This window comes from Sitophilus oryzae, unplaced genomic scaffold (assembly GCF_002938485.1).
Source record: "Sitophilus oryzae breed Bouriz unplaced genomic scaffold, Soryzae_2.0 scaffold_41_pilon_pilon, whole genome shotgun sequence".
Lineage (NCBI taxonomy): Eukaryota > Metazoa > Arthropoda > Insecta > Coleoptera > Curculionidae > Sitophilus > Sitophilus oryzae.
The window spans coordinates 1,150,101-1,164,672 of record NW_022146996.1 but is presented as its reverse complement, the minus strand read 5'-3'; the positions used below and the strand labels follow the sequence as shown (position 1 = coordinate 1,164,672).

Here is a 14,572-nt window from a genome sequence, read left to right as displayed (position 1 = left end):
AGATTTTTGAAATACCCTGTATACATTTTTAAAAAATCTTAAAATATGTAAAAAAAAACAAAATAAAATATACGTGTTTAAGCGTTTTTTTGGAAACTTGACCATTTTTTAAATAAAAAAAATATTGTAATATTTGAGGGTTGGTTTCACCTCCTTGGAACTGAAATTTCGAAAAATCCTTTCTAATCGAACCTCTACACCCTAGAATCAACCTGTATGCCAAAATTGAGCTTCTTACGTTGAGTTACGTTGAGCAGGATCGTGATTAATCAGTGAGTCGGATTTTATATATTTGTATTATAGATTATTTTACGGGGTAGCTATGACTAGGTATATTATGTTATATAGGTTTGATAAATGATTGTGTATTAATTTGATACACATATATACAAGGGTGTCATTAGGAAAGATAAAATTTATTTCTTTAGTAAATTAATAAACATGTTTTTATATATAATTTTCGATGTACTTAAACAGCCGTTAAACGGTAGCCTACCAAAATTCCGTTAACAGATATTGTGACGTCGTTCATGTCGGCAGAAAGTAATGCCTAGCTATAAGAATTTTGCAAGAGCACCTGTGGCTCCGTGGCTGAGGCTATCGCTTCGTGAGCGAATGGTCCGTGGTTCAAATCTCACGCCGACCAAGACTTTTTTATATATTTTTTGCTTATAGCGTGATCTTATTGCATTGGTTTCACTCTTTCCCATATAGCACGTCCAAATGAAATTACATTTCTACAAGCGAGACACATGAGAAACAACATATGTTAAAGTGAACCTAAGTGTTCATCTAGTTCTAACATATACATATGAGATACACGCAGGTTTATATTGATAGAATTGTGTGATACAGTGTTTACTAGTTGTATACCGTATGCACTCAAGATTCTAAAGAGTTTTTTGTAACGTAACAAATAATTATTAAAATGATGAAATCTGACGTCGGTATATGAGACATACAATGTATAAATCATATGTATGTGTGATACTTCGTATCATAGTTGTGCCTATAGTACACACCTTGTAAAAATGTGACGTATACACATAATATAAATATCTATATAGACGCTTTGTAATAGTGTACTGTTGTGTCTACATTCTAGCATGAAATGAAGGTGTGCGCATGCGCGGATAGCCTCAGCGTAAATACACTGACCAAGTGTATCTTATGTGTCCTCTCTCCTTTCTCCTTTCTAGGAGTGGAATGTGTTAGCAGCCATTATTGTTTTATCATTCGGAAGTTCTATATAAATGTTCTGTTTGTGTGTAGTTTAAAAGAGATTTTAAGGTAAGTACACGTTTTTAATTACTTTGTTACACCTTCCTAAGAATATTATTAATATTATAGCAGCGACTCTTCCCTTACTCGATACCCAATTTACCAAATTTTGACTCCAATGAATGAAAACTCCAAATATTGTCGTATAATGATAAAGAGATTAGCTAAGTTAGCTCTGCAATATATTTTTTTTAATTGGAAATAATAAAAATCTAAATGGACCAGAGAAAGAAAGATTTAAACACTTCAAAGAACTTCTTACACTGATGTTCGATAAGTTATTGATGGATCAATATACACACCGATATGTTTAATATTCAATAATCAGTTTCATATAAAATTTAAGGATGAGATTGTTAACCTGGAAATAAAATACAACAAAGTCCAACAGAGTGCTCGATGAATCAGTATGCTAATAAACCAACTGCTTGGAGGGAAAAGAGGAGAAAAAAATGACTACGACTTTTATGGAAGAAAAATGGTACATTTAATACAAAACAAAAATGGAACAATTTTAAGGCTACTTCTCTTGAACTTACGATCGAGATACTTTTGGAAAATTCAAAGTTTTGCCTTCCTAATTTTCGTTCTAAAAAGATATAATTGGTATCATTGAATAAATATTTCTTAAAAAGAACGAAAAGTTAAGCATCAAAACTTGTATTATTTCCTAAATTCGTTCATAAGAAGTTGTTTTATCTAGCACAAGATGTATATACGAAGCAAAATACATACGTATACACGCGGTAGTCACAACTGCAATGTGTAAACATAGTTTAAACGTAATACACAAGCACTGTGCATCCTACGGCACACTGTGTATCCCTTACTTTGTGTATACGTAAATGCTATACTGTGGCTACATTGTGAGGCGGACGTTTAACCTTTGTGCATACGTGTTGAACTACAATGTGTAAACGTAGCATATTTACATCGGGGGAATTGTGTCACCCTGTGTCTACATCTAATAATGTAAACACATCGTAAATGTGATTTGATGTGCTGTATGGGTTTTGGTTGGATTGGTTTAGTTATTTGGAGGGTTGGTTAGCGTGGTTATTTGGAGGGTGTTAGTTCATTGGTTAGTTGGTTATTTGGTGAGGTTGGTTGGTATTTACTAATTTATATTTGTTTTTTATATTTTTTTATCAGTGTCGAGGTTAGTTGCGTTGGTTAAGTTAGTTATTTGGTGGGGTGGATAGCGTTGGTTAGTCCTTATGAAATTCCTATATTTTATAAAGCCGTCAAGTGCGTCACATAACGACGTCATACGTATTAACGGCATTTTAGTAAGCTACCGTTTAACGGCAGTTTAAGTACAGCCTATAATTTTCTATATAATTCGAGCTGTTAACGTAAATTTATTTATCTTGTTCTTTTATTATTTGATACACATATCAACATATCATTCTTGTTAATATACAAGGGTGTTATTAGGAAAGATAAAATTTATTTTTTTAGTAAATTAATAAACATGTTTTTATATATAATTTTCTAAATAATTCGAGCTGTTAACGTAAATTTATTTATCTTGTTCTTTTATTAATTTTGATGCATATGGCAATGCGTTATTGCGTACACAATTCGCATATGCGTAACGTTGGTTACGCATAACAGTTTGGAGGGAAAATAGATTATTTTTGAAAGTTTACCTTAGAAAGTTTTATTTTAATTCCACTAAACCTGAGGCCCTTAATACATTCAGATTATTATTAATCTTAATTTATGAGTATGAGGGACTACTTGATATCCAATAACCTACTTAATTATAATAAAATGTCTATGAAAAGACATTTTAATTCAGACAGTATCGGATTTAAGTTTAGATATTTAAGTTATAGCCTTGGTTAGAGTTAAGAAACTATTTGAAAATAATTTTTTAGGCTTCTCTTCTCAACTACTTCGCACACAATAGCCTTTACTAAGGAAGAAAACTTTTTTATTTTCTAGGAACAAACACAATTTTGAAACATAAAAAATAAAGAAAAAGCGACAACATCATTCTGACGGCTTTATTAGTTTTTTGGGCTACAATTAAATATAAAGAGATGCATAATTAGATTTTTATTAAAATACTTTTAAAAGGAACTTTGTGGTTATGTTTATAATTAAATACATTGAAATATATAACTTTTACAAACCAAAATTTATTTTTATCATATATATTATTTCTTTTACGTTTATATAATAGCTACATATATATTTCTAAATATTATTTGTTTGCACAATAATTACCCCAATATTTTTTATTTAACTTACACAGAGTTTGTAAGAGTGATCATATTGAAAATATACCCCACAAAGGGTTTTAATCAGGCAACAAAAATATAGTCAATGAAAATGGTCGATGTACATTTTTGTATTTCATTAAAAAATAAATTGTTTGGTTTTATATTATGTTTGGTGAAAAAAAAATCATAATATTCTCTTGATAAGTTTTCTTCGATTAAATGAAACTGGTTACTTTCTGAAGCATGAAACGGGGTTAAAGTAGCAGAGGCGTAGACGACTTTGACGTTTCATCTCGTTGCCGCTTCTCAGGGCTCGATCGAATGTTCCATATTCAGGTCCATTAATATTATTCAGTTGGCTAAAACAAAATGTGTATATTAATGATTTATCTGATAGTACAGAATACAGCTCATCGCTCATCATATTCTTAATTAAAACCTAATTTTTGAAGTGAAACTTCTTTACGCGCGATGGAAGTAAAAATTGAAGGCCGTGACACACAAGACGCGAGACGCGAGAGAAAAAGTGGTAACGATCGGAGGTTACAACGGGGCATCCTAACTCCGGCCCTACGTCAGCTAAGGGACTGAAACTTGGAATGTAGATGGGGCTTGAAGAGGCTCATCTTTTCATGATAGTGTTACGTTTTTCGTCGGTTCCGTGTGGATAGAAAGTCACAATTTATTTAAACACAATTTATTTAACACTAATTAACAAACAATAACGATTAAAAAAAACAAACAATAACGATTAAAAAAAACTTAAAGAACTATTTTTAACTTATTTACAATCTATCTAACTATTTATCTAACAGGAATTTATTTTGAATTAGCGCGGCGATTGTAACTGTACGCGTCGACCGGTTGTTTTCTCTGTCTTCTTCGGGCTTCCTGCGTCGCTTATATATGAGAGAAACAGACAATCAAGGTCTCGAGAATTATTAGCCTTCTATTCGTTTTCAGACGTCGTCGAATGAGTCGAATTGCAAAGCTGGCCCCTGGTACATTGAGAAGTCTGGTAGAAAAAGCAGTCTACAGTTTTCTCGCCCGATCTCAGCTTTGAGTTGTAGCAGCAAACGAGGATCTCGATTCCCGTAAATCTAAACAAGACTTCAATCATGTTCCGGATTATACGCCAACTCAAACCATCGAGTCCACACGCCAGCTTCGGTATGGCTAATCGTGTAATGTTGTTGTTTAGCAGGGCTTCTCTCAGTTCAATCAGGGTCTTCCAAAGATTGAGATAATTCGGCTTACTCGGCGACCATTCCTTGGTGACCAGGTAGAAGATGTGTCTTGCTTGACCATGTGCATTGTCGGTTAGCCTCAAGACGCTCCAAACCTCTAGATCCTGTCGGCGTAGTTCTCCGACACGCCCGAACTTCTCATTGAACGTCGCAGCGATTCCTCTGGACATCCGCAAATCTCGAGCCACACAATGAGCGAGCGAATAATCAGGAGGCACGGGAAAGAGGTCTTGTTGTTCTTCTTTGGTTACATCAAAGCGAGCCTTCTCACTGCTGTTGTATCGGGCCATGAAGTCGTCAAAAGACATCTCCGAATCAGGGGGACCAAAGCTGCAGGTTCTCACGGTCCCAGCACGATCTTCTATTTCACCTTGGTAGGGGCTCAAACGGTTGAAATGGACTATCCTGGGTTTTCCTTTTGGCAATTTTCTGATAAGGTATACGACGTCATTAATCCTATCCATGATTTCGTATGGACCTTCCCACGAGGACTGTAGCTTCGGAGATAACCCATGACGTCTCTGCGGGTTGTATAGCCACACCAACTTCCCTGGTTGGTACCCTCCATGCTCAGCTTGAATGTCGTAGTGTTCCTTCATTCGGTCACTAGCGCTTTGAATATTTAGGCGGACTCGCTGATGGATGTCGTCCATCCTTTGACGTAGTGTGTGGACATACTCTTCTCCGGCGACTTCTTCTCCCGGTCGGCAACCAAACTTCAGATCACAGGGTAGGCGCACTTCCGGTTCCATAACGATGCTGGCTGGAGTTTGCCCTGTAGATTCTCGGACGGATGAACGGTAGGCCAACAGGAACAGGTGAAGGAATTTGTTCCAGTCTCTTTGGTGGTCAGAGACTACTTTGGCCAGATAACTGTTGATAGTTCTGTTCATGCGTTCAACCATCCCATCGGATTGTGGATGTAGAGCCGTCGTCCTGGACTTGCGGATGTTAAGGAGTTCACAGACGCCTTGGAACAAATTGGACTCAAAGTTTCTTCCATGATCTGAATAAAGCTCCATGGGAACACCAAACCTGCAGATCCATTATTTAACAAGGACATCAGCAATGGTGGACGCTTCTTGATTTGGCAACGCAAAATAATCCATCACTACCACAATGTATTTGTTGACATCATTCGTCTCCGGGAAAGGACCAGCCACGTCGATCGCTATTCGTTCGAAGGGACTGCCTACATTGTACTGGCGCATAGGGGCTTTACCACGCTGTTGTGACCCATTGATGGCGGCACAAACGTCACATTTCTTGCACCAGGCCCTCACATCTTCTTTGCAGTTTACCCAATAAGCAAGTGTTCACACAGCTTGCCTAGTGTCTTGGTAATACCAAGATGTCCACCGCTGGTTCCATTGTGAACTTCCTCCAAGACTTCCGGGACCCTCTTCTTTGGAATGACGATCTGCCTTCTCTCTTCTTGTCTCTCTGGTCTCTCAATCACACGGCGGAGTAACCCGTCATCTATTACCAAGGAATTTCACTGGGTCCAGTACGACTTCACGTTCGACGAATATCTGCAAATTTCCTCCCACGTTGGTCTTTGGTCCGCGTTTTTCCAGTTAATCACTAAGCTTAATTCTGGGTCACTGATTTGGTCGTTTGCAAGATCTTCGGGTTGCCAAGTATCGTTAACCACAGTTGTTCTTAGAAGTTTCGCTTCTTTCTCTTCTGCTCGGGAACAATGCTTACAGTCTTTAGCGCAAGGTCTTCTGGAAAGTGCGTCGGCATTTCGATGGATTGTTCCAGCTCGATGTTCTGTGCCGAAGTCGGATTCTTGTAATCGTTCGATCCATCTAGCTAGCTGCCCCTCTGGATTCTTAAACTGCAACAGCCATTTTAAAGCAGCATGGTCTGTTCTTAACAAGAACTTTCTTCCATAGAGATACTTGAAGAAGTGTTCCACTGCTTTAACTACGGCTAGCAATTCTCGTCTGGTCACGCAGTAGTTCCTTTCCGGTTTTGACAAGGTCTTACTAAAATAACCAATTACTTTTTCTTGACCATCCTGGATTTGAGACAGCACAGCCTCTAATCCAACATTGCTAGCGTCGGTATCCAATATAAAGTTTCCGTTGCCAAGGGGTAGCTAAGTATGGGCGCACTAGTCAGGTTCAATGTTCGGAATGCCTCGTCAGAATCTGAGTCCCAAGAGAAACGCCTCTCGCCTTCGGTAAGTCTGGTTAATGGTTTAGCGATGGTGGCGAAACCCTGTACATAACGGCGATAGTATGTGCATAGCCCCAAAAAGCTTCTGAGTTCATGTTTGTCTTTGGGTATCGGCCACTCTTCCACTGTCTTGGTCTTCTGTGGATCTACCGCAACTCCCTGGGAGGAGACCACATGGCCCAAGCAGTTTACCTTTTCTTGACACAGATGACATTTCTTCGGGCTAAGTTTCAAACCAGAGCCCGCAAGTCGCTTGAAAACTTCTTCCAAATTCTTTAGATGATCGTCGAAGGATTTCCCCACCACTATAATGTCATCCAGGTATACTAAAGAGGTGGTCCAGGATAGTCCCTTTAATATAGTCTCCATTAGTCTTTCAAAGGTAGCTGGCGCGTTGCACAATCCAAAAGGCATGACGGTAAATTGGCACAGTCCGGAACCCACCTAGAACGTTGTCTTCTCTCTTTCTTTCGGCGCCATGTCGACTTGCCAATATACACCCTTCAGATCTAAAGTAGAGAATATCATTGACCCCGCCAGCGTATTTAGAGTATCATCTATCCTCGGCAGGGGATAGCTATCCTTCTTGGTAACATTATTGAGCTGCCGATAATCAACTCAGATCCTGGTGGTACCGTCTTTCTTCTTTACTAGTACTACCGGCGATGTCCACGGGCTGTTAAATAATTCGATGACACCCTCTTCTTTCATTTCTCGAAGGATTTTCTCAGCTTCTTCACGTTTGGCGAGCGGAAGTCTTCTCGTATTTTGTTAGTCTTAGTAGTTTTCCGACCTCGACGAAGCCGGTTCTTCATTCTTCTCGCGGAAAGGTAGGTAGGTTTCCTACCTTTCCGCAGTTCCAACAACGAATTGGTCCCTTCTTGCCTATGTACTGGTCCATTACTTTCCGAACAATCCCTTCCACGGATTCGTTGGAACATTCGTCGATGGCCCGTACTCTTCCTAAAGACCGAGAACTTTGTTTCGCGGCCTCGAATTCTAGGGCACGTGCTAAAGCATCCACCAAATGCGTTGGGTGGGCTAGGAGAAGTGCTTGTCTTGTCTCGTTGTCACGTAAGCCGTCGGAGAATGCCTGTACTGCCAACCGCTCCATAACATTCTCGGGCGTAGCAGGGTAAGCAAGGCGAACGAGGCGGGCTACATCGGCTTCAAACTCCCGCAGAGACTCATTTGACTTTTGAATGCGATTTTTTAGCTGGGAATGATAGACATGTTCCAAATGAGCTTGGCCGTACCTCATTTCTAAATGTCGTACCAATTGCTGGTAATCTCCCTGTTCCGATGGTGACAGTGTCTGCAGGATGTCAGTCGCATCTCCTCGCAGTGCGACAGTCAAAGCGGTAGCCTTTTCAGTGATCGTCCATCCATTCGCTCTCGCAGCGGCCTCAAACTGGCAAAAATAATTGGCCCAAGCGGTTTTTCCGTCAAACTGTGGAGGCTTAATAACTGACTTTGAGATATACTTATTTTCGACGAGTGTCGGGGTCCTCCGATGTTTCTTGACGTTTTGGTGAAGTCGCCTTCACTATTTCTTCTTTCAAAATTTCGATTTTTCGGTTTACATCATCCTCAATGTGTTATTTTGTCTTGTAGTTCCGTAGAATTCGCTATAATTTCTGTTATCTTAATGTTTATACTTTCTTCTAAATTGATTATTTTATTATTAAAGCTGGTGGTACTGTACCATGTAGAGAGTGGGCCAAATTGGACGCCTTTAAAGGGAAACACCCTTTTCTGTAGGAGATAGACGAAAACTATTATCGGTGTCTGGAGCTCAATTTTAGCGATCGACATCTGTTAGCTACCGTTTCGGAGTTACGGGGTGTTTTTCACCCTCTCATAACTGCTAAGTACTTCTAATTCTTGTCGAGATTATACGGGCAATTTAAAAATATGAACCTTCATTCTTCCTCAAAGATATCCATAGGATTAGATCCATACGTTCTGAGGCGGTGCCTCGTTTTACTGAAAAAATATGTTTTCGACCAACCATTAGGGGCTGATCAATAAAGGGTCCAAAGCGTACTAGTTAAAAGTGGCACACTTTTAAAAATTCTGTATTTCGAAATTTTAAGTTCTTTTCTGTTAATTAAAAATTTAGAGGGTGTCCCAAATAAAAAAATATTTTTTCTGTTGATAACTCTTAAATTAGTAATTTAAAAAAAATATATAACCTCAGCGTTCAGAGGCGGTGCGTCGTCTTGCTGGAAAAATATGTTTTCGAGTTCCATTAAGGGCATATCATCAATAAGGGGTCCAAAGCCTACTAGTTAAAAGTGGCGAACTTTTAAAAATTCTGTATTTCGAAGGGGATTATAACAAAATATCAAGTGTGCTATATTTTTGGAAAGGTAATTTTAAATTGTTTTCAGTTAATTAAAATATAGAGGGTGTCCCAAATAAAAAATCAATTTTTCTGTTGATAACTCTTAAATTATTAATTTTAAAAAAATTATACTTAAACCATTAAATTCTACGTAAAAAGGTGCTTTGGAAATGTTTTCATAGAAATACAGAATTTTCCATAGCAAAAAAGTTACAGCGATTTGTTAAAAATGCACATTTTTGAAAAACACCCCGTAACTCCGAAACGGTAACATATATTGATGTGCAGTTTTCAACATCATGTTTTTAATGAAAATTGAGCTCCAGACACTGATATTAGTTTTCGTCTATCTCCTATAGAAAAGGATGTTTCCATTTAAAAGCGTCGAATTTGACCCACCCTGTACAAACAATTTAGTTTTAAAAAGTAGTAAAGTATAGGCTGAATCGTGTTTAGCAAATTATTAGATTAGAGATTATGATATTATAGGTATTATTTTATAAACTCGAATTTCAAGGTAAGTTTTTACATACTAATCAGAGAAATATATTTCCCGATTTTAATTTAAAAAAATACAACTTTATTGTAACCATGTATTTGTAGCATACTGTACATCTATGAAAATGATTTATAAATGTGCGAAACGATTTTCAGTCGAAATAGATTATATTCATAAACTATTCACACATATACAGGGTTAGTCCTAAATAAGCGCAAATATTTTGAGGGCTGGTAGGTTTCGATAAAAGTAACCAATTTTCTCATTGCCGTTTTTCAAATAAGTCGAAAATAACCGAGTTATTTTCCTTTGAAAATTTCCAAAAAAAAATGTTTTTTTGCTTAAATTTTGAGAACCACTGGATTTTTTTTCTTGTAAATTTAATCTACTTCCTATGTTACCATATTATCACGAAAATTATTCGTTTTAACTAAAAACTAAAAAAATTTCCAAATTTTTTTTCAAAAAATTACAAATTTTCTAATTTTTTTTTCGCGAAAATAACCTCATAATCGTGTTTCCTTGGGTCGAAATATACTAACCTTAAAAATATTTGCACTTATTTAAGACTCACCTTGTATAATGTAATATGTAATATTACAGCATTATTTGTTGCAAATAACTTTTAAGAGCATATTAAAGAAAATGATATTGCTGCTTTCATTGCTAGGTAACTATTCGTACGTGCTTTACTGCTATTTCTGTATAGGTGTAAAAGGTCTAGTGTTAAATTAACACAATATATTTTCTACAATCTGACACAATGTCTTATACAGTTGGCAGAATGTTCTACAATTCAAGCAAATATAACCGATTTAAAAAATTAAAGCAATAATACTGTCTGATCCTATGGTCTGATCTAATCCTCACAAAAAATCCAAAATACTCTTAAAGATTCCGTCACTTTTTTAATAAGAAAATTAGGGCAAAAAAACTAAAGAAAATTATACAGGGTAAATCTTAAATAAGTGCAAATATTTTTAGAGACAGTATATTTCGGACCCCAGAAACACAATTATGAGGTTTTTTTCGTGAAAAAAATTGTTGAAAATTTGGAATTTTTTGGTATTTTTTTTTCGGTATTACTTCCGAAGTAGCAAATTTTATTTTATAAAGGCTGTATAAACAGCTATGTGATCATTTTTATAGGATACCTCAATTCATATAACGTGCTAGAAGACCGTAATATGATAGCTTTACAACCAAAAAAGGCCCATTTTTATACAACCGTTTAGTAGTATAGAAGTTCTATAAAAAGGGTATACAACTCTTATGCAACTATTTTACACAGCGTTATATAACTATTAAAAAACTAGTTTTATTGTGTATTACGTGGTCACATCTAAGAAACAGAACAATAAAAACATTTGATCATTTAGCGAGGTAAAAGAGTATTTTATTTTTTACCGAAGAATATCAGGAGCAAATTATATTTTAAGCGTGTCTTAAAATGAATCTGGAGGATGTGGATTGTTAAAAAGGAGACTTTACTCGACGGTGAAAATGGCGGGTAGAGCCAGAAGGTACAACAAATATGTAATATAAAAAATCTTTGGGTTTGAAAAGTAGGGATAATTTTTGTTGCGCCGAAAATTTTACTGGTAGATTATAGGTATATATTTGGCAAAAAATTAAAGCGCTTTAATTTCGATTAAGGTTTACGTATAAATTTAAACAATAAAATAAAATAAAATTTTCAAAAATACTTGTTTTTAATTTAATTAAACAGATTATTACTGTATGTGGAAATCTTATCACAAAATAGTTCTCAAAAATAACATTTTACAATTTATTTTGATGTTTTTAATTTTGCTTCTTAAAATGGCGGCCATAGGCCATACAAAAATTCTGCCTTAAACATGGCAAATTATAATGCAACCATTTTATTATAAATGAATCCCTTAAATAAGTCTTTGTTGTAAAATAAAACGGTATAGGATAAATATCTATCATTACACAGAATTTCCAGGCACTATAGAACTATTTTTGACATATTGAGATTTGTGAGAAATAGATGATGCCAAATCTCATTTGGTTAGTATTTAAACTAACAAACATGATCAGATTTTCATGGATTCATGCACGCAATGCATTTTATGCCCGACGACTGAGCGACAACTTAAGGACTTTATAACCAAACAACAATAAAACAATACAAACATTACTACAGTAAAACTTTTACATCAACGTGGCAACAATGCTTTGAAGAAGCCAGACAACCCGAGAGATTTTGGCTTTTGGGAACCTAGGGAATTCTCGGGTTTATTTGCCGTAATTTCGAGGAGTTTTTTCTTACATGCTCTTTATAACTACCACTGCGTTTGTTAACTTTTTTCCAACTTTGTCCAGGATTCATAATAGCTGTATACTTCTACGTAGATATTACTTTTGCAACAACAACAATAACAAAATAAATAACTATGTATACCATTTAATTTAAAATGAGGTTATATTATACATTATCAATTTTATAATGCAGATATTACAGCGAATTTATTTTGTTAATCACAATTTTATCTTATAAGGCTATATAACTAGTGTTGTATACAGCACCGTAGTTTAATGCAATAAAACATTCTATTATACAACGTAATACAACTTTAATAAGACAAGTTTAAGTAACTATTATATGATCTTGTGACTACTAGTTATATGAATATTATAGAACTCTTACATGGTGGGTATAAGAGTCTAATAAAATATTATGTTTTTTATCATATAGCATTGTCTTATTAAGTGTTATATCATACTAAAAGAAATTATCGTTTAATGCGTTATAGGATACGTTGTAAAAACCACTAGAAAATAGTTTAATATGACAACTTTTATATGACAAAAACAGAATGGTCGAAACCAAATGCTTAATAAAATCAAGCAGTCCTTAAAACAATGCTATTCGACTGTTATAAAATAATTCAATCCTTTTAGAATTTCATTTTGCTACTTGGGTTACTTATACAAACTAGTTAAAAAATACGTAGGTGGCGCCCTCTACAAGTAGGAGTCATGTTGATATCAAAATCAAATTTCTCATGTCAAAAAACTCCCAGACACGGATTTTAGTCCAAATATTGACGTTACTTCAAAAATTATTTGGAAAAAATTGAAATAAAAATGAAACTTCTGCACTCCGAAACTAAGCATTTTAGGACATAATTTATACGAACTTTTTTACTTATTTTTATCTGCAGAATATGCTGCCGAAGTTTACGGAATACAGTTCGGACCACCCTGTATAAAAAAGAAATTGCCAAACAGACATACATTATCCAAAAATTATGTTACCTAAGTTGATTTAATTCGGCCATTCTCTGAGCAAGAATTTCCAATTGCCAGGGTTTCAAGCCGGAATCGATCATATTGTTTGTTGCTTGGTCCTGTTCATTATAGTTCTAAAATGAAGACCCGAAACGTATATAATAAGTATATACAGGGTGCTACAAATTCGAGGTACGAGCATTGGTAACTCGGTAACCGTAATAGATACGAACATGGTTAAATCGGGGCAAAGTTGCGCTTTGGGATGTTCACCAAGATGCCATCGAAAAAGTTTTAAAAATTTCAAGGATTGCTGAGTTTTTTGGAAAAAAACGGATATTTTTGAAAATCAATTTTATTTTTTCCTGTCAATACTTTTTAGAAAATCAAAAAAACTAATTGCACATTCTCATAGCCACATTATTAGGGCTATCTGACAGTATTTTTAGATTTTCAAATCAGCTGATAATTTGTGAGATACAGAAACCAACTTAATTTTTTTAAAAACGGGCCTGCATTTTTTATTTCAGATTTTGAAAGAACTCGCTCTCCCGAGTACAATGATATGCCACACTTAATATTTTTTTTGTTTTGGAAATTAGGACACAATTTATTTAAACTAATTTCAAGTCCGGCTCTGTTTTTTTAATATTTAATATATTCATCGTTTCAATATTGATAAGCTTTCAAACTTAACAGTGACGTAGGTTGTATACGGAAAATCAAATGCAATAAAATAATAAAAAATAATATAAATAAAATGTAATATAAACAATCAACTCATTTCCCCGGAAGATGGATTTGAAATGGTAGAGCAGTATAATGGCCAGCGAGGAACCTGGACCGTCTGATGACATCAAATAATTCGACAGGTCCAAATTTTAACAAAAAAAGTAAAATCAACATATATCGGCAGTTACAATAAAGAGTACAAAATGCATTCGAAAGTATAAGAAGATCTATTCAAAAGCTATAAATAAAATTGAACGAAAAATAAATTTGTGCAATAGGGAGGCTGGTAACCCTTTCGAACATGTAGACTATGTAAAGCATTAGAAACTAGTTTGTAGAAGTTAATTTATTCATAATAACTACGATTAATATTATGCAAATTATTAGATCGTACACTGAGAATTTCAAATTCACAATAAGAAAAGTTAAAAATAATATCTTTAAATTGCTGATCTGGATATTATTTATTTGAATCTTACAATTGGCTCAATTTTCCCTATTCAATGTTAATTAGCACTGATCAATATTGTTGCGATGAATATAATCAGATTAAATAATTTAAAAAACAGTCGGACTTGAAATTTTTTTTAAATTATAATTAAATAGTTTTGTTGCTGTTAAGATACCCAAAACAAAAAAAAGTATAAAGTATGGCACATCGTTGTACTCAGGAGACTAAGTTCTTTCAAAATCTGAAATAAAAAATGCAGGTCCGTATTTAAAAAAATTAACTTGACCTCTGTATATCACAAATTATCAGCTAATTTGAAAATCTAAAAATACTATCAGATAG

General features: G+C 35.1%; 1 protein-coding gene across 1 annotated transcript in view; it reads right to left on the bottom strand.

Moving 5' to 3' along the window:
* Positions 1-3,285: 3,285 nt before the first annotated feature.
* The window catches only part of LOC115885811, a 108,288-nt gene continuing 97,001 nt past the window's right edge, over positions 3,286-14,572 (bottom strand). Inside the window, exons 3-4 of the mRNA XM_030904836.1 lie at positions 13,075-13,181; positions 3,286-3,871 (exon numbers count right to left, since the gene is read on the bottom strand). Coding sequence (XP_030760696.1) covers positions 3,742-3,871; positions 13,075-13,181 — 237 coding nt within the window. The 3' untranslated portion in view covers positions 3,286-3,741. The remainder of the gene's footprint in view (positions 3,872-13,074; positions 13,182-14,572) is intronic.